Genomic DNA, 24560 nt, shown 5'->3' with positions numbered 1-24560 from the left:
CTGGGCCTACAGGCCCAGTTAATGAGATAATAAGTGCCCCTCTAGCCTGTAATTACCATGGTGATCACTGAGCCTACAGGACCAGCAAAGGAGACATTAATTGCCCCTTTGGCCTGTACTGTTACCATGCTGATCACTGAGCCTACAGGCCCAGTTAATGAGATAATAATTTCCCCTCTAGCCTGTACTGTTACCATGGTGATTACTAAGCCTACAGGCCCAGTTAATGAGACAATAAATAGCCTCTAGCCTGTACTGTTACCATGGTGATCACTAAACCTACAGGCCCAGTTAATGAGACAATAAATGCCCCTCGAGCCTGTACTGTTACCATGGTGATCACTAAACCTACAGGCCCAGTTAATGAGACAATAAATGCCCCTCTCGCCTGTACTGTTACCGTGGTGATCACTAAACCTACAGGCCCAGTTAATGAGACAATAAATGCCCCTCTAGCCTGTACTATTACCATGGTGATCACTAAACCTACAGGCCCAGTTAATGACACAATAAATGCCCTGCTAGCCTGTACTGTTACCATGGTGATCACTAAACCTACAGGCCCAGTTAATGAGACAATAAATGCCCCTCCAGCCTGTACTGTTACCATGGTGATCACTAAACCTACAGGCCCAGTTAATGAGACAATAAATGCCCCTCTAGCCTGTACTGTTACCATGGTGATCACTAAACCTACAGGCCCAGTTAATGACACAATAAATGCCCCTCTAGCCTGTACTGTTACCATGGTGATCACTAAACCTACAGGCCCAGTTAATGACACAATAAATGCCCCGCTAGCCTGTACTGTTACCATGGTGATCACTGAGCCTACAGGCCTAGTTAATGAGACAATAATTGCCCCTCTAGCCTGTACTGTTACCATGGTGATCACTAAACCTACAGGCCCAGTTAATGAGACAATAAATGCCCCTCGAGCCTGTACTGTTACCATGGTGATCACTAAACCTACAGGCCCAGTTAATGACACAATAAATGCCCCGCTAGCCTGTACTGTTACCGTGGTGATCACTGAGCCTACAGGCCCAGTTAATGAGACAATAATTGCCCCTCTGGCCTAGACTGTGATCACTGGACCGACATTCACCTTCTTTTTGAGTTTCGCATATTTCTTTTGCAGAGCCTCTTCCTCCTCACTGAGGGCGGATGGAAACAGAGTCATGACTCCCTCTCCTCCCAGCAATTCGCTGATTTAATCCAATAATCTCAAGAAACTTGTTCTTTCTCCCACGTTTCACCAAAAGAATGAAAACATCGGCGCGCACGAGTGACGTTGGACGCCTTGATGACGTCGGAGCAACCGTTATTCAATTGAACACAAGTTGCTGCCAATCAAGAATTTAACTTCCTCTCTCTTGCGCTACTCAGGATACGCTTAGTATTTATTTTCTCTTTTCATTTTATTTCGGGGCGAAAGGCGTTAATAAACTGTCAAGTTCGGCCTCTTCGAGGAAGCCAGGATGGTGCCGTTTGAATCGCGCCGCCATCTTTGTTAGTGGCAAATACCCCAAGCAACCACGGGTAGAACAGCGGCGGCCCTCTTTGTTACTGGCAAAACTGCCAACCAAGAGTTAATAGAACTGCATCTGCCATCTTTGTTACTGGCAAATGGCCGAACAACAGCTGATGAAACTGCGGTGGCCATCTTTGTTAGTGGCAAACACCCCGACTAATCGCTGATCGAGCCTCCGTCGGCCATTTTTGTCAGGGGCGTAGTCTTCGAATGAACCACCAAGGATAGTCAGCACGTCAAGTTTCGACAACAAATCTACGCCGATTAGAAAGCAGAGCAGTTTATGCTGAGCCCCGGAACGGGGGGAGCCGAGGAGGAAAGGGTTATTTACTGCCGGGTGAGAGGTCAGGTCGTTGCCCCGCAGAGATGGAGCAGGAGAGATTTGGTAAGAGTTGGCACGGTGGACACAGCCAGACTGTGTCCTTAGTAGGTTAGATGTTAAATGGCTGAAGAGTAAAGACAAACAGGTGAAATAGTTTTCAGTGGGGACCCTGTGTGTACCTTGACAGGGCATCTGTGAATCTCAGAATGTACTGAGGGCAGATAGAGATAGATAGCACCCTCCAGCCAACAAGCAGAGCCTGTATCTTGGTGCCCTCCTATCAAGTGATATGACATGGGAGCACCACATAAACGGTGCAGTAAATGACAGACAAATTCCAAAAGATCTGTGAGGAGAAATTGCACCAAAGGTGACAAAAACAGTCGAAATCACTGCGTGTGAGGGACTGGCACGTCCCCCACTGGGACCCCAATCAAACCTACCCCGTAAACAAACTGGAAATGGTTCAATGACTTGCAGCACAGTTCATCTTCAATGACTATTCAAAAGTCATGAGGGGCCTGGACATGAGGAAAAACTTTTTCATAGAGCGAGTGGTTAGGATCTGGAATGTATTGTCTGAGAGTGTGGTAGAGGCAGATTCTCTCGAGGCATTCAAAAGGGAATTGGATATGCACTTCTGAAGAGAAGACTTGCAGGGGTGCCGGGGAGTGGGACGAGGTGAGTTGCTCTTGCAGAGAGCTGCCATGCAGTCGATGGGCCAAATGGCATCCTGCGCTGTAACCATTCTATGCTAAAACATCTATGCTGAACTCCTGGAGTGGCTTACACTGCAACAATAAAGACAGCTGAGTAGGCTGACACTGTTCAACATCAACACCTTGGTGAACTGTTTTGTGGATGTTGCAGCACATGTTACAAAAGCACTCTGAGGCAGGAAGGAAAGCACCAAATGTTTGTGCCTCTCCAGTATTGCACACAAGCATAATCTGCACAACTTCATACCAAATGCCATGAGAGACTGGAATAACCTTTTAATATGAGGAATGTTTTTTACACAGCGGGTGGTAATGACCCGGAACTCGCTGCCCACAAGAGTGGTGGAAGTGGAGGCAATAAATGACTTCAAAGGGAAGTTGGATGGCCACTTGAAGGAAATAGATTTGTCGGGCTATGGGGACTGAGCAGGGGTGTGGGACTGACTGGAGAGCCAGCATGGACTGTATGAGCGGAATGGCCTCCTTCCGTCTTGTAAATGACTCTATAACCTCCCCCCAGAAATAACTAACCAAACCAATTCACAGGCATTTAAAGTATACATGGGGGAACAAGAACAGATAGTGGAGGGTAAGCATGCAGCGTGGAGGTCATATCACCTCTGGACAGCAATATCTGGATACTAAATTAAAAGCAAAATACTGCAGATGCTGGAAATCTGAAATAAGAACAAGAAATGCTGGAAATACTCAGCAGGTCTGGCAGCATCTATGGAAAGAGAAGCAGAGTTAATGTTTCAGTTTAGTAACCCTTCTTCAGAACTAGCAAATATTAGAATTGTAAAAGGTTATAAGCAAGCAAAGCGAGGGTGGGGCAAGAGATAACAAAGGAGAAGGTGTAAATAGGACAAGATCACAAAATAGCTGACCAGAAGGTCATGGAGTATTCAATATCTGGATACTATTCTGAGGATGAAGCAGTCATTTTAGGGGGAGGGGGCAGCAGGGTAGGGGATCGCAGTGGTGGTCAATGTTTGTCAGTGAGTGCGCAATGCCAACTAATTGTGTCCCGTTGCAAGGGGAAGAAGGGACTGGCTGGGCCAAACAGCCTACTTCTGCCCTATATACTATGTCAGGCGAGAGGCGGCTGGGTTGTGGCCAGTGGGTTTGCGAGACGCAGGGTGTTTCTGAAATCAGCCTGGGTTAAAAAGGCCTCAGTACCAGCTAATGCCTGGTCTGACTCTGAGTTTCCTCGGGCACAGGTCCTTACCCAGCAGTTCCTATCTATTCCCGCAGTGAGCAGCTGTCTCGCCTCCGAGGCACAAGGTCGTGGGGTCAGGCTTGTGCCCGTAATCCGGGTTGGCACACCAATGCAGTACTGAGGGAGTGCTGCACTGTCAGTGGTGCTGCCTTTCGGTTGAGACGTTAAAGCCCTCGTCTGCCCTCTCGGGTGGATGTAAAAGATCCCACGGTCACTATCTGAAGAAGAGCAGGGGAGTTATGCCTAGTGTCCTGACTATTATCTCCCCCTCAATCAATATCACTGAAACACCGATCATGTTGCAGTTTGTGGGAGCTTGCTGTGTGCAAATTGACTGCTGTGTTTCCTACATTGCAACAGTGAATATAATTCAAAAGTACTTCATTGGCTGTAAAGCGCTTTGGGACGTCCTGAGGTTGTGAAAGGCGCTATAGAAATGCAACACTTTCATTTGCTCACATTTCCTGACTTGGATTTGGCAGGCAGTGGTGGAATTCTGCAGTTTGTAGGCCTGAGATGCTCTCAATCTCGTGCGTCCTCGTCAGGCCTCAGAGGGGGGCCTGAGTGGTTGGTGAGAGAGAGAGAGCATGTGCACGGGCGAGCTGCTGAGCGCCTGGCTCCCCTCGCTGGGAGAAGCAATGAACTTGGATTGTGACTGACCCTCCCCCAGGTGTCCACAGTCCCAGCTCTCTCTCTTCACCGGATTAACCTCCTTGAATGTGCAGGGAACCCGCTCCCTTCTCGGTACATCCCTGGTGTGGACTCTCAAGCACAAAAAGAGGCCATTCAGCCCATCGTGCCTGTGCTGGCTCTCTGAAAGTGCTATCCCATTAGTCCCACTCCCCTTTGCTCTTTCCCCGTAGCACTGCGAATTTTTCCTTTTCAGGATTATATTCAATTCCTTTTGAAAGATGCCGATACCATGCTTTGCGATAGCAAGTTCCACATCACAAATTTATCTCCCCTGTGGGTCTTTTGCCAAATAGCTGAACTCTGTGTCCCCTGGTTGCCCCCCCGTCCTGCCACTGGAAACAATCCCTCCTTATTTATTTTGTCAAAGCCGCTCAGAACTGTGAACACCTGTCTGATATTTCTATCTTTGCTGCTTGCTGTAAAGAAATGCTTCCGAGAGATCCCGATGACCTTCCGTTGTCCATCTTGGAAGTGGGCTGTTCAGGAAAGTTCGAGTTGATAACACAGCCTGTGAAGAGGAACGGATACATCTTCCCCTTGGCCACAGTGAGTATCCATATTCTCTTACCTTGGGAACGCAGTCTGCGGGACACCGCGAGCACCCATTTAACCAAACGTTTTGACTGCAGCAGATGTGAGCGGTCATTCAGCTTCCATTTGTTAAGTCCTATATTTATATACGGACTTGAGCTGTGACCAGAATTACAGGCCACACATAATCCCTTCTGCTGAGATGTAACAAGGGAGCTGTACAGTACCTGACATTAGTAGCTGCTATTGTAGTGTGGGCATGGTGTAGTATATCAATGTAGTGGTTCCCACCGCAGGGAGGGACCTCCTCAACCTACTCCCCCGTTCCGTCCGCGGAGAGGGACTCCTTCCCTTCCCTCTGCAGGGTGTGCTGTGTGCCCGCACCACCTGCACTCACCTCCCCACTGTGGGTAGGAATGCTCCCCCCTGCTTCTTTAATAATGCTCCTCAGGGAGTTCAGGGTGCCAGAATCGGGCAAGTTCCACTTGTGTATTACAGGATTTTTCCAGTGTTCTGGGATTGCATTGTGTGTATCCAGGATCCGGAGCATGGTGTAGCTGTTATTTATTTAGAGATACAGCACTGAAACAGGCCCTTCGGCCCACCGAGTCTGTGCCGACCAACAACCACCCATTTATACTAATCCTACATTAATCCCATATTCCAGCCACATCCCCACCTTCCCTCAATTCCCCTACCACCTACCTATGCTAGGGGCAATTTACAAAGGCCAATTTACCTATCAACCTGCAAGTCTTTGGCTGTGGGAGGAAACCGGAGCACCACGCGGTCACAGGGAGAACTTGCAAACTCCACACAGGCAGTACCCAGAACTGAACCCAGGTCTCTGGAGCTGTGCGGCTGCGGTGCTAACCACTGTGCCACTTACTGACCATTCTCTCTTCTGCTTCCTAACTAGCTTCCACATGGCCTGCCACCCTACGCCTTGGACCTCATCACTGAGGCAGAGCAGCACTTCCTGTCCGACCCCGAAAAACTTCCCCTCCATCACTTTGAAAACTCTCAAAAGTAAGTTCCTCCCTCTACTGCCTATGGTATGGTATCAGAAGAATATAAATTAAAAAAAAATAGGCAGATAGAATTACATAGCAGTTGCAGAACAGAAACAGGCCATTCAGCCCAGCTATTGCATGCTCGACATGAGCCTCCTCCCACCCAATTTCATGTTCCCATAGTAGTAATGTCACAGCTATTAATCTGGAGGACAAGGCTAAGACCCTGGGGATTCGAATCCCACCACGACAACTGGTGGAATTTAAATTCAATTAATAAATTTAAATAATTAATAATCTGGAATTGAAAGCTAGTCTCAGTAATGATGCCTTGAATCATCGATTACCCTAAAAACCCATCTGGTTCACTAATGTCCTTTAGGAAAGGAAATCTGCCGTCCTTACCTGGTCTGGCCTACATGTGACTCCAGACCCACAGCAATGTGATTGACCTAGCAAGGCATTCAGTTGTCAACGGCAATTAGGGATGGGCAACACATTCTGGCCTTGCCAGCGATGCCCAAATCCCATGAAAGAATATTTTAAAAAGTCCTTCTGTCCCTTTCTCTCTCATGTGTTGATCCAGCTTCCCCTTAAACGTTCCCCCCTTCTATTCATCTCAACCACTCCCTGTGGTTGTGAGTTCCACATTCCCACTGCTCCCTGGGTAAAGAAGGTTCTCCTGAATTCCCAGTTGGATTTATTAGTGACTGTCTAATATTGAGGGCCCTGAGTTCTGGTCTCGCCCACAAGTGGAAACAGTATCTCTTTGTCAGCCCAATTAAACCTTTACAAAATCTTCAAGTCTTCAATCAGGTCAGCCCTCAGCCTTCTCTTTTCCAGAGAAAAACATTCCACTTTGTTCACTCTGCTGATAGATATAATAGTGCAGCTCTGCTATCATCCTTTGTAAATCTGGTTGGCACCTTCTCCAGTACCTCCATATCCTTTTTGTAATATGGAGACTAGAACTGTGCACAGTATTGCAGGCGTGGTCTAACCAGGTGTAGCGTAACTTCTCCGTCTCGGGATTACACACTCGCGCCGGCACTTCATCCCGACTCTGCCTTTTTCCGCTCTCTTTAATCCCAAGGGCGTTCCTTTTTGCTTGTTTTGAAGGGTCTGGCCCAGGGAAGTGTGTCTGGATTCTTTGTATCACGTGGATGTCACCCCAGTTCACTCAACGCTGAAAGTGGAGCGGAACCAGACGACGGGGGAGTTACTGGGCTATAAAGAGGTATGGGGTGGGGGCAACGCAGCAGGGCCTGGTGGGCGGGGGAGGGGTTTCCCAAACGCAGGGCAGTTTATGACTGAACCCGTTCGTTGAGGAAGCTGATCGGGTGCAAAAAGGGGACAGAGGCGGTGTCTGTTGTCTTAGCAGCTGCCAGTCATTAACTATAAGTTGTATTTAATTTGAGGGACAGATGACTTATTAAACAATAATAAGAGAAAACTAAGAGAAGCTTTGATAGAGGTGTTTAAAACTATGACTGGGTCAGTTGACTTAGTAAAGACTAACTGTTCCCAGCGGCTGAAGGGTCGGTAACTAGAGGACACAGATTTGCAGAGGTAACGTGAGGAAAAACTGTTTTACATAAGAGTGGGGGACTGGAACTAACTGGATTGCTGTTGGAAAAAGCCAGCACAGACTCGATGGGCCAAATGGCCTATTCGGTGCTGTATCTTTCTCTGATTCTATACCTGCTGGCACTGCAACTCTACGATGAGAGTACTTTCCTTGGCAGTAACCTTTCCCGTGAAACGCCCTGGGTCGACTTTCTATGTTAAAGCTGCTGCATTAATGAAAGCTCTTGCTGTGTTTCATTTCCTGGCAGGTACTCCTGGATGATACGGGATTATCGATAAAGAATTCACTCTCCCTGCAGCGGCCGCCCGGTCCCCCAGAGCAGTCTGTACGAGGCAGTTCCACCAATTACCCATTCTGGCCAGGTACATAGAAACAGAGAAAATAGGAGCAGGAGTAGGCCATTCGGCCCTTCGAGCCTGCTCCACCATTCATTATGATCATGGCTGATCATCCAACTCCGTAGCCTGTTTCTGCTTCCCACCGCCCCCCCCCCCCCCCCCCATATCCTTTGATCCCTTTCGCCCCAGGAGCTATATCTAACTTCTTGAAAACATACAATGTTTTGGCCTCAACTGCTTTCTGTGGTAGCGAATTCCACAGGCTCACCACTCTCTGGGTGAAGAAATTTCTCCTCATCTCAGTCCTGAAAGGTTTATCCCATATCCTTAAACTATAACCCCTGGTTCTGGACTCCCCCACCATCGGGAACTTCCTTCCTACATCTACCCTGTCAAGTCCTATTAGAATTTTATAGGTTTCTATGAGATCCCCCCTCACTCTTCTGAACTCCGGCGAAGAGAATCCTAACCAACTCAATCTTTCCTCATACATTAGTCCAGCCATCCCAGGAATCAGTCTGGTAAACCTTCACTGCACTCCCTCGATAGCAAGAACATCCTTCTTCAGATAAGGAGACCAAAACTGCACGCAATATTCCAGGTGTGGCCTCACCAAGGCCCTGTATAATTGCAGCAAGACATCCCTGCTCCTGTACTCGAATCCTCTCGCTATGAAGGCCAACATACCATTTGCCTTTTTTACCGCCTGTTGGACCTGCATGCTTACCTTCAGCGACTGGTGTATGAGAACACCCAGGTCTCGTTGCATATTCCCCTCTCTCAGTTTATAGCTGTTTAGATAATCTGCCTTCCTGTTTTTGCTACCAAAGTGCATAACCTCACATTTCCCACATTATACTGCATCTGCCATACATCTCCCCACTCACTGAACTTGTCCAAATCACCCTGATGCCTCTCTGCATCCTCCTCATAACTTGCCGTCCCACCCAGTTTTGTCATCTGCAAATTTGGAGATATTACATTTAGTTCCCTCATCTAAATCATTAATATATATTGTGAATAGCTGGGGGACTAGCACCGATCCCTGCGGTACCCCACTAGTCACTGCCTGCTATTCGGAAAAAGACCTGTTTATTCCTACTCTTTGTTTGCTGTCTGCCAACCAATTTTCTATCCATTGCAATACACTATCCCCAATCCCAGGCACTCTAATTTTACATGCTAAACTCTTATGTGGGATTTGTCGAAAGCCTTCTTAAAGTCCAAATAAACCGCATCCACTGGCTCCCCCTCATCAACTCTACTAGTTACATCCTGGAAGAATTCTAGTATATTTGTCAAGCATGATTTCCCTTTCGTAAATCCATGCTGACTCTGTCCGATTCTACCACTGTTCTCCAAGTGCTCTGCTATAAAATCTTTGATAATGGACTCTAGAATTTTCCCCACTACCGATGTCAGGCTGACTGGTCTAGAATTCCCTGTTTTCTCTCTACCTCCCTTTTTAAACAGTGGGGTTACATTAGCTACCTTCCAATCTGTAGGAACTGTTCCAGAGTCTATGGAATCTTGGAAGATGACCACCAATGCATCTGCGATTTCTAAGGCCACTTCCTTGAGTACTCTGGGATGTAGATTATCAGGCCCTGGGGATTTATCGGCCTTCAATCCCATCAATTTCCCTAACACCATTTCTCTACTCATACTGATTTCCTTCCGTTCCTCCCTCTCACTAAACCCTGTGTTCCCCAACATTTCTGGTATGTTATTTGTGTCCTTCTTTGTGAAGACAGAACCAAAGTATGCATTTAGTTGGTCAGCCATTTCTTTATTCCCCATAATAAATTCCCCAGTTTCTGACTGTAAGGGACCTACATTTGCCTTCACCATTTTGTTTTCTCTTCAGATACCTATAGAACATTTACAGTCAGTTTTTATGTTCCCCGCAAGCTTACTCTCATACTCTGTTTTCCCATTCTTAATCAATCCCTTGGTCCTCCTTTGCTGAATTCTAAACTGCTCCCAATCCTCAGGTCTGTTGTTTTTTTTCTGGTGAATTTATATGCCTCTTCCTTGGATCTAATACTACCTCTAATATCCCTTGTAAGCCATGGTTTGGCTACCTTTCCCATTTTACTTTTGCCCCAGACAGAAATAAACAATTGTTACAGTTCATTCATGCGCTCTTTGAACATTTGCCATTGACTATCCACCGTCATCCCTTTAAGTAATATTTCCCAATCCATCATAGCCAACTCGCGCCTCATACCTTCGTAGTTTCCTTTATTAAGATTCAGGACCCTTGTCTCAGAATCAACTACATCACTCTCCACATCACCAACCTTCATCATATTGATCTCCACAACAACACAGCCCCAATTAACTGACCCTAACCTTCAACATACTCGTCCCCGCTACAAACCTCTCCCTGTTAAACACGCACTCCCACCAACCTTACTCATAGAGGGGTGAGAATGTGGGTTAAGTTTGATGAAGAGAGGGCATTAAACTGAATAGTGGAGGCAAGGGATCAAATTTGGGAAGATGTGGTAAGTCAAAGAGCAGAGACAAGGCAAGAGAGAAAGGTATTGATATGGGAAATGATAAACAGACTGACAGAAAGGGACAGTGAGTACAAATCTAAGAGTAAGTCAGCATACAAGGCTGGAGGTTACAAAAATAATAAAAGGAATAAACTAAAGGCTCTGTATCTGAATGCATGCAGCATTCGAAACAAAACAGATGAACTGATAGTGCAAATAGAAATAAATAAGTGCGATCTGATGGCCATTACAGAGACATGGCTGCAAGATGACATAGGTTGGGACCTGAATATTGATGGGTACATGACATTTAGGAGGGGCAGGAAGCTAGGAAATGGTGGAGGGGTGGCCTCTGTTTATTGTGCTAATACCATTATTAATTGAGATGGATGACCTAAGTTCAGGAAACCAGGATGTAGAAATGGTTTGGATGGAGATAAGAAATGATAAAGACAAGAAGTTACTTATGGGAGTGGTGTACAGGCCTTCCAACAGTAACCACACGGTAGGACGGGGTATAAAGGAAGAAATAATGGCTGCTCGTCAGAATGGTACGGCGATAATGAAGGGGGATTTTAATCTGCATATAGACTGGAAAAATCAGGTGGACAAAGGTAGCCTAGATGAGGAGTTCATAGAATGTTTTCGGGATAGTTTCTTAGAACAGTACGTTCTGGAGTCAACCAGAGAGCAGGCTATACTAGACCTGGTATTGTGCAACAGTATAGGATTAATTAATGACCTCATAGTGAAGGTGTCCGTAGGCAGCAGTGATCATAATACGCTGAATTTTACATTCAGTTTGAGGGAGGGAAGAGTGGGTCCAAGACTAGTATTTTAAACTTAAATAAGGGCAATTATGAGGGCATGAAAGCAGAGCTAGCTGAAGTGAACTGGCAAATTAGGTTAAGCGATGGGTCAGTCGAGATGCAGTGGCAGACATTTAAGGGGATATTTCAGAATACACAGAATAGATTCATTCCAACAAGAAAGAAAAATTCCCAGAGGAGGACCCACCATCCGTGGTTAACTTAAAAAAGTTAAACATGGTATCAGACTTAAAGAAAAAGTATATAATTGCGCAAAGGTGGGTGGCAGGTCAGAAGATTGGACAGAATATTTTAAAAAAAGGCAAAGAATGACTAAAAGATTTATAAGGAGGGAATAATTAGAGTACGAGAAAAAGCGAGCGAGAAACATTAAAACAGATAGAGTTTCTATAGCTATTTAAAAAAGAAAAGAGTTAACAAAGTGAGCGTTAGTCTAAGAGAAAGTAAGTCTGGGGAATTAATAATGGAAAATAAGGGGATGGCAGATGAATTGAACAGATATTTTGCATCGGTTTTCACCATAGAGGATACAAGTAAGATCCCAGAAATAGCTGTATATCAGGAAATGGAAGGGACTGAGCAACTCGAGAAAATTACGATCACCAGGGAAGTAATACTGAACAAATTGTTGGAGCTGTGGGCTGACGGGTCCCTGGGTCCTGATGGACTTTCTCCTAGGGTGTTAAAAGAAGTGGCTAGTGAGATAGTTGATGCGCTGGTTTTGATTTTCCAAAATTCCCTAGATTTGGGGAAGGTTCTGTTAGATTAAAAAATAGCGAATGCAACTCTTTTATTCAAAAAGGGAGGGAGACGGAAAGCAGGAAACTACAGGCCAGTTAGCTTAACATCTGTCTTAGGGAAAATGTTAGAAGCTATTATTAAAGACGTTGTAGCATTTAGAAAAATTCAAGATAATCAGACAGTGTCAACATGATTTTGTGCAAGGGAAATCATGTTTAACCAATTTATTGGAGTTCTTTGAAGAAGTAACATGTGCTGTGGATAAAGGGAAACCGGTGGATGTACTGTACTTAGATTTCCAGAAGGTATTTGATAAGGTGCCACATCAAAGATTATTGCGGAAAATAAAAGCTCATGTCATATTGGCATGGATAGAAAATTGGCTGGCTAACAGGAAACCGAGAGTAGGCATAAATGGGTCATTTTCTGGTTGGCAAGATGTAACAAGTGGTGTGCCACAGGGATCTGTGCTGGGGCTTCAAGTTTTTACAATTTACATAAATGACTTAGATGAAGGGACTGAAGGTATGGTTGCTGAATTTTCTGATGACACAAAGATAGGTAGGAAAGTAAGTTGTGAAGAGGACGTGAGGCTACAAAAGGATATAGACAGATTAAGTAAGTGGGCAAAGATCTGGCAAAAGGAGCATAATGTGGGAAAATGTGAAATAGTCCATTTTGGCAGGAAGAATAACAAAGAAGCAAATTAACTAAATGGTGAGAGATTGCAGAGCTCTGAGATGCAGAGGGATCTGGATGTCCTTGTTCATGAATCACCAAAGTTTAGTATGTAGGTATAGAAAGTAATTAGGAAAGCTAATAGAATATTATCGTTTATTGCGAGGGGAATTGAATACAAAAGTAGGGTGGGTATACTTCAGTTATACAGGGAATTGTTGAGACCACATCTGGAGTACTGTGTACAGTATTGGTCTCTTTATATAAGGAAGGATGTTCATGTGTTGAAAGCTTGTATCTGCTGGAGTTTAGAAGAGTAAGAGGCGACTTGATTGAAACATATAAGATGTAAGATTCTGAGGGCTCTTGACAGGGTGGATTTGGAAAGGATGTTTCCCCTTGTGGGAGAATCTAAAACTAGGGGTCACTGTTTAAAAATAAGGGGTTGTCCATTTAAGACAGAGATGAGAAATTTTTCTCTGAGGGTCGTGAGTCTTTGGAACTCTATTTCTCAAAAGGCGATGGAAGCAGAGTCTTTGAATATGTTTAAGGCAGAGGTAGATAGATTGTTGATAAGCAAGGGGGTGAAAGGTTATTGGGAGGAAGCGGGAATGTGGAGTTGACAATCAGATCTGGTTGAATGGCGGAGCAGGCTCAAAGGTCGGAGTGGCCTACTCCTGCTCCTAATGCGTATATAATATGTAAGATGAATAGCATAGATGAGTTTAAGTGGAAGCTGGATAAACATGTGAGGGGGGGAAAAGCACAGAAGGGTTACTGTTTTGCAAAGTCTCTTATAATGTATGTAAGTAATTAATTTATTCTTGTTCTCTCTCTGTCCCTCCCCTAATCCACTGCTCCCTCTCCACACTCCCCTCCCTTCCTCTCTGTAGGGGGTATGGATGAGCCAAGTTTGGATATGATTAAGTCAGTGGGAGAATTTGAGGAAAGTATTGACTTTGAGAAGGGTAAGTGTTTTGGAGCAGAGGTTTGGTCGTCCCTTTCCCCCTCGTGGTTCCCAGTGTTCAGAACCGTAAGTGTTTCGGAGATTTGGTCGATCCTTTCCCCCTCGTGGTTCCCACTTACACCTGGCTACTCTGTGACTAAAGATTCACGGGCAGGTACAAAACACTCTGCTTGTGTGTTTTTACAGATTTACTGACTGTGCCTCCAGGATGGAAAAAAGGACTGGATTTCAAACAAGCAGGTAACCACTTTGAACTAAGTGCGTTTCGTCTGCAATCCTTTCAAAGGGAGAAAGAGAATGGCTGTATCTTTAAACTGTGCCTTTCACATCTTCAGGAGTCCCAAAACGCTTCGTAGCCCTGGAATTTTGAAATTAGTGCTATTTTTAGGCAAACACGACAGTCAGTTTGTGTTGTTTTTGGTATGGTTTGAGGGAGCTGGGACATCAGGAGAACTCTCCCTGCTTTAAGTCACAAGAATAGTCATGGTATCTGAGACAGGCAGAACCTTTTTAACATAACCACAGTACTGTACGGGCAGTTCACCCTACATAATGTGGATTTGATGGAGTATAATGTGGGAAGCTGGGAGGTTATTCACTTCAGGAGTAAGAATAGAAAAGCAGAATATTTTTAAAAGGCATGAAACTTCTAAATATTGATGTTCGGAGAGATTTGAATGGACTCTTAGAAGGAGCACAGAAAGTTAGCATGCAGGTACAGCAAGCAGTTAGGAAGGCAAAATGGTCCATTGGACTTTATTGCAAGTGGATTGGAGTACAAGAATAAGGAAGTCTTGTTACAATTGTACAGGACTTTGGTGTACAGCTGGAGCACTGTGCAGTTTTGGTTTCCATATCTAAGGAAGGATATACTTCCTTTGGAGGCGGAACAGCAAAAGTTCACTAGATTAGTTCCTGGGTTGAGAGGATTGTCCATTGATGAGAGGCTGAGTAAATTGGGCCCAAACTCTCTGGGGTTTAGAAGAATGAGAGGTGATCTCATTGAAACATACAAGATTCTGAAGAGGCTTTGCAGGATAGGCCCTGAGAGGCAGTTGCCTGTGGCTAGGGGACCTAGAACACGGGGACACAGTCTTCGGATAAGGGGCCGATCATGTAGGACTGAGTTGAGAAATTTCTTCTCTCCGAAGTTTGTGAATCATTGGAGTTATCAATCCCAGAGGGTTGTGAATCATTGGAGTTATCAATCCCAGAGGGTTGTGAATCATTGGAGTTATCTATCCCAGAGGGTTGTGAATCATTGGAGTTATCTATCCCAGAGAGTTGTGAATCATTGGAGTTATCTATCCCAGAGGGTTGTGAATCATTGGAGTTATCAATCCCAGAGGGTTGTGAATCTTTGGAGTTATCTATCCCAGAGGGTTGTGAATCATTGGAGTTATCAATCCCAGAGGGTTGTGAATCTTTGGAGTTATCAATCCCAGAGAGTTGTGAATCATTGGAGTTATCAATCCCAGAGGGTTGTGAATCATTGGAGTTATCTATCCCAGAGGGTTGTGAATCTTTGGAGTTATCTATCCCAGAGGGTTGTGAATCATTGGAGTTATCTATCCCAGAGGGTTGTGAATCATTGGAGTTATCTATCCCAGAGAGTTGTGAATCTTTGGAGTTGTCTATCCCAGAGGGTTGTGAATCATTGGAGTTATCAATCCCAGAGGGTTGTGAATCATTGGAGTTGTCTATCCCAGAGGGTTGTGAATCATTGGAGTTATCTATCCCAGAGGGTTGTGAATCATTGGAGTTATCTGTCCCAGAGGGTTGTGAATCATTGGAGTTATCTATCCCAGAGGGTTGTGAATCATTGGAGTTATCTATCCCAGAGGGTTGTGAATCATTGGAGTTATCTATCCCAGAGGGTTGTGAATCATTGGAGTTGTCTATCCCAGAGGGTTGTGAATCTTTGGAGTTATCAATCCCAGAGGGTTGTGAATCTTTGGAGTTATCAATCCCAGAGGGTTGTGAATCATTGGAGTTATCTGTCCCAGAGAGTTGTGAATCTTTGGAGTTATCTATCCCAGAGGGTTGTGAATCATTGGAGTTATCAATCCCAGAGGGTTGTGAATCTTTGGAGTTATCAATCCCAGAGGGTTGTGAATCTTTGGAGTTATCTATCCCAGAGAGTTGTGAATCATTGGAGTTATCAATCCCAGAGGGTTGTGAATCTTTGGAGTTATCTATCCCAGAGAGTTGTGAATCTTTGGAGTTATCTATCCCAGAGAGTTGTGAATCATTGGAGTTATCAATCCCAGAGGGTTGTGAATCTTTGGAGTTATCAATCCCAGAGGGTTGTGAATCTTTGGAGTTATCTATCCCAGAGAGTTGTGAATCATTGGAGTTATCAATCCCAGAGGGTTGTGAATCTTTGGAGTTATCAATCCCAGAGGGTTGTGAATCTTTGGAGTTATCTATCCCAGAGTGTTGTGAATCATTGGAGTTATCTATCCCAGAGTGTTGTGAATCATTGGAGTTATCAATCCCAGAGGGTTGTGAATCATTGGAGTTGTCTATCCCAGAGAGTTGTGAATCATTGGAGTTATCAATCCCAGAGGGTTGTGAATCATTGGAGTTGTCTATCCCAGAGGGTTGTGAATCTTTGGAGTTATCTATCCCAGAGGGTTGTGAATCATTGGAGTTATCAATCCCAGAGGGTTGTGAATCATTGGAGTTATCAATCCCAGAGGGTTGTGAATCATTGGAGTTATCAATCCCAGAGGGTTGTGAATCATTGGAGTTATCTATCCCAGAGGGTTGTGAATCATTGGAGTTATCTGTCCCAGAGGGTTGTGAATCATTGGAGTTGTCTATCCCAGAGGGTTGTGAATCTTTGGAGTTCTCTATCCCAGAGGGTTGTGAATCATTGGAGTTATCAATCCCAGAGGGTTGTGAATCATTGGAGTTATCAATCCCAGAGGGTTGTGAATCATTGGAGTTATCTGTCCCAGAGGGTTGTGAATCATTGGAGTTATCTGTCCCAGAGGGTTGTGAATCATTGGAGTTGTCTATCCCAGAGGGTTGTGAATCATTGGAGTTATCAATCCCAGAGGGTTGTGAATCATTGGAGTTATCTATCCCAGAGGGTTGTGAATCATTGGAGTTGTCTATCCCAGAGAGTTGTGAATCATTGGAGTTATCAATCCCAGAGGGTTGTGAATCATTGGAGTTGTCTATCCCAGAGGGTTGTGAATCTTTGGAGTTATCTATCCCAGAGGGTTGTGAATCATTGGAGTTATCTATCCCAGAGGGTTGTGAATCATTGGAGTTATCAATCCCAGAGGGTTGTGAATCATTGGAGTTATCAATCCCAGAGGGTTGTGAATCATTGGAGTTATCTATCCCAGAGAGTTGTGAATCATTGGAGTTGTCTATCCCAGAGGGTTGTGAATCATTGGAGTTATCTATCCCAGAGGGTTGTGAATCATTGGAGTTATCTATCCCAGAGGGTTGTGAATCATTGGAGTTATCTGTCCCAGAGGGTTGTGAATCATTGGAGTTATCTATCCCAGAGGGTTGTGAATCATTGGAGTTATCTATCCCAGAGGGTTGTGAATCATTGGAGTTATCTATCCCAGAGGGTTGTGAATCATTGGAGTTATCTATCCCAGAGAGTTGTGAATCATTGGAGTTATCTATCCCAGAGGGTTGTGAATCATTGGAGTTATCTATCCCAGAGGGTTGTGAATCATTGGAGTTATCTGTCCCAGAGGGTTGTGAATCATTGGAGTTATCTGTCCCAGAGGGTTGTGAATCATTGGAGTTGTCTATCCCAGAGGGTTGTGAATCATTGGAGTTGTCTATCCCAGAGGGTTGTGAATCATTGGAGTTATCTATCCCAGAGGGTTGTGAATCATTGGAGTTATCTGTCCCAGCGGGTTGTGAATCATTGGAGTTATCTGTCCCAGAGGGTTGTGAATCATTGGAGTTATCTATCCCAGAGGGTTGTGAATCATTGGAGTTATCTGTCCCAGAGGGTTGTGAATCATTGGAGTTATCTATCCCAGAGGGTTGTGAATCATTGGAGTTATCTATCCCAGAGGGTTGTGAATCTTTGGAGTTATCAATCCCAGAGAGTTGTGAATCATTGGAGTTATCTATCCCAGAGGGTTGTGAATCATTGGAGTTATCTGTCCCAGAGGGTTGTGAATCATTGGAGTTATCTATCCCAGAGAGTTGTGAATCATTGGAGTTATCAATCCCAGAGGGTTGTGAATCATTGGAGTTATCTATCCCAGAGGGTTGTGAATCATTGGGGTTATCTATCCCAGAGGGTTGTGAATCATTGGAGTTATCTATCCCAGAGGGTTGTGAATCATTGGAGTTGTCTATCCCAGAGGGTTGTGAATCATTGGAGTTATCTATCCCAGAGGGTTGTGAATCATTGGAGTTATCAATCCCAGAGGGTTGTGAATCATTGGAGTTATCTGTCCCAGAGGGTTGTGAATCATTGGAGTTGTCTATCCCAGAGGGTTGTGAATCATTGGAGTTATCAATCCCAGAGGGTTGTGAATCATTGGAGTTGTCTATCCCAGAGGGTTGTGAATCTTTGGAGTTGTCTATCCCAGAGGGTTGTGAATCATTGGAGTTATCAATCCCAGAGGGTTGTGAATCATTGGAGTTGTCTATCCCAGAGGGTTGTGAATCTTTGGAGTTATCTATCCCAGAGGGTTGTGAATCATTGGAGTTATCTATCCCAGAGGGTTGTGAATCATTGGAGTTATCAATCCCAGAGGGTTGTGAATCATTGGAGTTATCTGTCCCAGAGGGTTGTGAATCATTGGAGTTGTCTATCCCAGAGGGTTGTGAATCATTGGAGTTATCAATCCCAGAGGGTTGTGAATCATTGGAGTTATCTATCCCAGAGGGTTGTGAATCATTGGAGTTATCTATCCCAGAGGGTTGTGAATCATTGGAGTTATCTATCCCAGAGGGTTGTGAATCATTGGAGTTATCTATCCCAGAGGGTTGTGAATCATTGGAGTTATCTATCCCAGAGAGTTGTGAATCATTGGAGTTATCTATCCCAGAGGGTTGTGAATCATTGGAGTTATCTATCCCAGAGGGTTGTGAATCATTGGAGTTATCTGTCCCAGAGGGTTGTGAATCATTGGAGTTATCAATCCCAGAGGGTTGTGAATCATTGGAGTTATCAATCCCAGAGAGTTGTGAATCATTGGAGTTGTCTATCCCAGAGAGTTGTGAATCATTGGAGTTATCTGTCCCAGAGGGTTGTGAATCATTGGAGTTATCAATCCCAGAGGGTTGTGAATCATTGGAGTTATCAATCCCAGAGGGTTGTGAATCATTGGAGTTATCAATCCCAGAGGGTTGTGAATCATTGGAGTTATCAATCCCAGAGAGTTGTGAATCATTGGAGTTATCAATCCCAGAGAGTTGTGAATCATTGGAGTTATCAATCCCAGAGGGTTGTGAATCATTGGAGTTGTCTATCCCAGAGGGTTGTGAATCATTGGAGTTATCTATCCCAGAGGGTTGTGAATCATTGGAGTTGTCTATCCCAGAGGGTTGTGAATCATTGGAGTTATCTGTCCCAGCGGGTTGTGAATCATTGGAGTTATCTGTCCCAGCGGGTTGTGAATCATTGGAGTTATCTGTCCCAGAGGGTTGTGAATCATTGGAGTTATCTATCCCAGAGGGTTGTGAATCATTGGAGTTATCTGTCCCAGAGGGTTGTGAATCATTGGAGTTATCTATCCCAGAGGGTTGTGAATCATTGGAGTTATCTATCCCAGAGGGTTGTGAATCTTTGGAGTTATCTATCCCAGAGAGTTGTGAATCTTTGGAGTTATCTATCCCAGAGGGTTGTGAATCATTGGAGTTATCTATCCCAGAGGGTTGTGAATCATTGGAGTTATCTATCCCAGAGGGTTGTGAATCTTTGGAGTTGTCTATCCCAGAGGGTTGTGAATCTTTGGAGTTGTCTATCCCAGAGGGCTGTGAATCATTGGAGTTGTCTATCCCAGAGGGTTGTGAATCATTGGAGTTATCTATCCCAGAGGGTTGTGAATCTTTGGAGTTGTCTATCCCAGAGGGCTGTGAATCATTGGAGTTGTCTATCCCAGAGGGTTGTGAATCTTTGGAGTTGTCTATCCCAGAGGGTTGTGAATCATTGGAGTTATCTATCCCAGAGGGTTGTGGATGCTCCATCACTGAATGCATTTAAGGTTGAGATTTTTGATCTCTGAGAATCAAGGGTATGGCGAGTGGGCGGGAAAGTGGAGTTTTACAAAGGATCAGCTATGATCATATTGAATGGCGGAGCAGGCTCTCGGGGCTGAATGGTCCACTCCTCCTATTCCTATGTTCCTCTGTGTGGGGATTCTAATCCTGGAGTGGGGGCTTGAAACCAGAAGTTTCTGACGGGTGAAAATGTAATCCACTGAGCCTCCTTTGACCCTTCAGTTAGCAGCTGGTCCCTTGATCACCAGGTATAGACGTTGTCAGTCTTTAAATCTCTCTCTCTAGTGGTTCCAGATGGACTCACTTTGAAGGCTACAGATAGGCACTCTCCAAATGCTCCAGATCGCCTCTTTTTTGATTTGGAAAAGACTGGCTGATCAGTACCTTTTGAAATGGTGGTGTGGGATGAGCTGAACGTTCATGACTTTTATTAATTTGTGGGATGTGGGTGTCACTGGCTAGGCCAGCATTTAATTCCCATCCCTAATTGCCCTCGAGAAGGTGGTGGTGAGCCACTGCCTTGAACCGCTCTAGTCCATCTGGTATGGATACACCCTACACAGTACCATTAGGAAGGGAGTTCCAGGATTTTGACCCAGCGACAGTGAAGGAACAGTGAAATAATTCCAAGTCAGGATGGTATGTGACTTGGAGGGGAACTTGCAGCTGGTGGTGTTCCCATGCGTCTGCTGCCCTTGTCCTTTTAGGTGGTAGAGGTCATGGGTTTGGAAGGTGCTGTCTAAGGAGCCTTGGTGTGTTGCTGCAGTGCATCTTGTAGATGGTACACACTGCTGCCACTGTGCGTCGGTGGTGGAGGGAGTGAATGTTTGTGGATGGGGTGCCAATCAAGTGGGCTGCTTTGTCCTGGATGGTGTCGAGCTTCTCGGATGATGTTGGAGCTGCACCCATCCAGGCAAGTGGAGAGTATTCCATCACACTCCTGTCTTGTGCCTTGTAGATGGTGGACAGGCTTTGGGGAGTCAGGAAGTGAGTTACTCGCTGCAGGATTCCCAGTGTCTGAGCTGCTCTTATTGGACAGTATTTATATGGTTACTCCAGTAGGTTTCTGTGTGTTGAATAAAGTCTTCTGTTGTCTTTCTTTTCTTTTTTTTTTCCCCACCCACAGAGCAAAAGGTGGCCCCTGGCTTACTGAACCTCACAAATCTGATTGGAGCGCTGGACGACTTCAATCTGGGAGGATCCAGTGATGAAGAGGATGAAAAGAAAGTGAAGACTGATGAAGCCAAACCGCCTCTCCTTCGAACCAACAGCTTGGAAGACCTAGTATTAAAGGTTAATCAGAAATAGCACCAGGTCTGTTTGAATAAGGCAGAGCTAAAACCCCAGCTCTAGATCCCTCAACAAGCAGCCTGGGCCTGGTGTGTGACAACTGCCTTAGCATCTCCCAATGAGTCCACGCAGAAAGAGGCCATTCAGCCCCTGTTGCGTGTGTTAGCTCTTTAGCGCGTGATCCATTTAGTCCCACTCACCCGCTCTTTCCCCATTGCCTTGTCAATCGTTTTCCTTCAAATACTAGCCAATTCCCCCTCGAAACATTACGATTGAATCTCCTTCCATCACCCTTTCAGGCAGCACATTGCAGATCACAACAAAAAAAATCCTCATCTCCCCTGTGGTTCTTTTGCCAATCACCTTCAATCTGTGTCGTCTGGTTACTGGCCCTTCTGCCACTGGAAACACTTTCTCCAGCTTTACTCTAAACCATTCATGAATTTGAACGCCTCTATTAAATCTCCTCTTCACCTTCTCTGCTGTAGGGAGAATAGCTCCAGCTTCTCCAGTCTCTCCACGTCACTGAAGTCCCTCATCCCCGGTACCGTTCGAGGAAATCTCTTCTGCACCTGCTCCGAGGCAGCCCCTTTGAAAATTACACCATAGCCTGTCCTTGGTTCTTCCTACCAAACCCTATCGCTTAAATTTCCCTGCTGTGAGTCTGTTTCACCAGTCAGTCTGTGTCCTCTTCAAGCCTGTTACTCTGCTCGCTACATTTCTGCATTTCATCATTTGCGAACTTTGAAGTTATGCCCAAGTCCAGGTCATTAATATATATCAAAAAGGGCAGTGGTTCTAATATTGGCTCCTGGGGAACCCCACTGTATACTTCAGGATGTCTGAAAAACAACCATTCCTGACTGCTGTCTGCCCCTTAGTCAATTTTGTATCCACTCTCGAACTGTCCCTTTAACCCCATATGCTTTAATTTTGTGAATGAGCTTTGTGGTTTCATTCCCCCCCGCCTTGGTAATGAAAGTGAATATTTGATCTACCCTTGTCAGGCCATCAGGGTGACTGCGAAACGCTCGCCACTGCTGAATGGAGCCTCGGCCCAGTGTCCGCGCAGGAGATTGTTGAGCCCGTGGTGAGGTGGGGCTGAAGGAGTCGGGTATGAGTTGGTGTCAGGTGCCCCCACCACCCCCTCCACCATCCCCAACACGCACGAGATGAATCTGCTGAGGTTCCTACTCCTGCTCACCAACCATGTCTCCTGCTGGGATGTCCCAAACTACAGACCCCAGCTGGGGAGAAGCTTGCTGCAATGGCAAGGCAGGGCAGCCTGCAACATTCTATCCCCCCAGCACTTGAGCAGAGATAGTTGAGCTCTGCCATCGTAGAACTGCAGAAGGAGGCCATTCAGCCTGTCATGCCCTTGCCAGCCCTTTGGTAAAGCTGTGCAATTGATCCAACTGCCCCATACTCTTTCCTCCCCCCGCTCCCCCCCCCGCCCCGCCAGATTACAAACTTCTCACCAGTAGGAACAGTTTCTCCTTATTTACTCTATCTAAACACATCAGTGATATTGTCCCCAAGTGTCCACTGCTCCTTCAGGGAGGGGGAGTAGGAATGGAAACTGGGGGAGGGCGAGTTTAAAGCTGCGAGAAGGCCAGCGATAGGCTTGCCAGCGAGGAACAGCAGCTTCCGGGAGTACGGACTGAAGCTGAGCTCGATGCCTTTCTCTGTAGGAGCTGAAGGTCACTCCACAGACCGAGCTGAGTGTGCAGAAGGAGGAAGTGTCGGTGCCCGAGAAGGAGCAGTGGGCTGTCCCGGTCGACATCAGCACCCCTGTGGACGATTTCTACAAACGCATCCCAGACCCAGCTTTTAAGGTGAGACCTGAACCTGCACCAGTCGTCTCTTGGTGTCCCGGGATTGTGGGGGAGGGGGAGGGGGAGGCCTCTGCCACCTGGTGGCACCTGCTTTGGTAAAGGCTATTCCATCGACACTGTCTGAGTTTCTGAAAGGACTTGATGGGGTAGAAGCTGAGAGATTGTTCCCACTGGTCAGGGAATCCAGAACATGGGGACACAGTCTCAGGATAAGGGGCTGATTATTCAGGACTGAGATGAGGAGAAATTACTTCACTCAAAGGGTTGTGAATCTTTGGAATTCTCTACCCCATAGGGTTGTAGATGCTCCATCATTGAATACATTTAAGGCTGGGATAGATAGATTTTTGGTCTCGCAGAGAATCAAGAGATATGGGGGGGCGGGAGGGAAAGTGGAATTGAAGCCCAAGATCAGCCATGATCGTATTGAATGGCGGAGCAGGTTCGACGGACTATATGGTCTACTTCTGCTCCTATTTCTTGTGTTTACAGTCACTGCATGGCAGCTCCTGGATGGTAATCCCGAGACTGATTACTGACAGTCCAATTTCTAAACCCTCTCCAAACCTGTGTGACTCTGTGTCAATGTGTCTTTTTGTGTGTGTGTGTGTCTGTGTGTAACTCCGTCTGGGTCTGTGTGTGACTCTGCCTGGGTTGGTGTCTGTGTTGACGATCCTCTGCCACTGTTCTTATTCTCGATGCTGTCAGCGCTCCGAGTGTCTGTGTTCCAGTTCTGATGAAAGCTCATCGACCTGAAATGTTCACTCTGTGTTTCTCCCAGACCGGCTGAGTATTCCCAGCACTTCCTGTTTATGTTTCAGATTTCCAGCATCCACAGGGTTTTGATTTTTTTTTTTCTGTTCTTGTTCATTTTAAACCCATCTATTCATAAACTTCATCTATTCCTTCCATCCTTTCTCCCCTGTCCCTTCCTCGATTTCCCCCTCTCCCTCCACTTCCTGCCCCTTGCCAGTCCAATCCTCTCTTCATCTGATGTCCACTCCTGCATGTTAAGGAGGATATGAGTGTGGAGTTCCTGTTGCCCTCCGTCCTCCCCAGCTGAGTTCTGCAGGGTTCCACTACTACCCTCCACAAAAGAGCTGAGGCTAGCCGTTGAGCACGGAACTGGGGGGCCTCAAACCTGGGAAGCTCCAGTTTGCTGGGCCTCGACTACTCCTATTACTGGTCTCCTTTCTCATGTCACCATCACTTCCCATCCCTCCCATATCAGGGTGCTGCTTTAGTTTATGTCCGAGTCGGCAATCGAAACCGGTGCCACACTAACCAGATTGAGGATCCTCCTGCTATTCTGCCGTCATGGCTTGCCTGTATTCAACGTCTCCTCACTATCAGGCACTCCACACAGGGAGGATAGCAGGCCTGAGCCGAGCCTGCTGACAGCAGTGGCACAGTGCTTGGCTCTCCATTAGAAGATTGTTTTCTCAAGTTCCACACCAGAGAGTCAAGCACATAATCTGGGCCAATGCTCCTGGTTCCACTACTGAGGGAGTGCTGCACTGTCGGAGGGTCAGTACTGAGGGA

The 24560-nt window shown here is 45.7% G+C and overlaps 2 protein-coding genes across 3 annotated transcripts in view; one reads left to right on the top strand and one right to left on the bottom strand.

Annotated features, from left to right (window-relative positions):
* nelfe (negative elongation factor complex member E) overlaps positions 1–1502 on the bottom strand; it is a 55689-nt gene extending 54187 nt beyond the window's left edge. Inside the window, exon 1 of one of the 2 annotated variants that reach the window (XM_068009369.1) lies at positions 1109–1502. In XM_068009369.1, the coding sequence (XP_067865470.1) occupies positions 1109–1183 (75 nt within the window). In that variant the 5' untranslated portion in view covers positions 1184–1502. The remainder of the gene's footprint in view (positions 1–1108) is intronic. The other variant, XM_068009370.1, reaches the window with a different exon arrangement.
* A 207-nt stretch (positions 1503–1709) lies between these two features.
* skic2 (SKI2 subunit of superkiller complex) overlaps positions 1710–24560 on the top strand; it is a 97071-nt gene continuing 74220 nt past the window's right edge. Inside the window, exons 1-9 of the mRNA XM_068009368.1 lie at positions 1710–1919; positions 4912–5033; positions 5938–6047; positions 7151–7268; positions 7867–7981; positions 13604–13678; positions 13864–13917; positions 21020–21186; positions 22875–23018. Of these exons, the coding sequence (XP_067865469.1) occupies positions 1901–1919; positions 4912–5033; positions 5938–6047; positions 7151–7268; positions 7867–7981; positions 13604–13678; positions 13864–13917; positions 21020–21186; positions 22875–23018 (924 nt within the window). The 5' untranslated portion in view covers positions 1710–1900. The remainder of the gene's footprint in view (positions 1920–4911; positions 5034–5937; positions 6048–7150; positions 7269–7866; positions 7982–13603; positions 13679–13863; positions 13918–21019; positions 21187–22874; positions 23019–24560) is intronic.

This window comes from Heterodontus francisci, chromosome 29, assembly GCF_036365525.1.
Source record: "Heterodontus francisci isolate sHetFra1 chromosome 29, sHetFra1.hap1, whole genome shotgun sequence".
In the NCBI taxonomy this organism is placed as follows: Eukaryota; Metazoa; Chordata; class Chondrichthyes; order Heterodontiformes; family Heterodontidae; genus Heterodontus; species Heterodontus francisci.
Note: the sequence above shows the minus strand (reverse complement) of the source record. Positions and strands in the feature narration are given on the sequence as shown.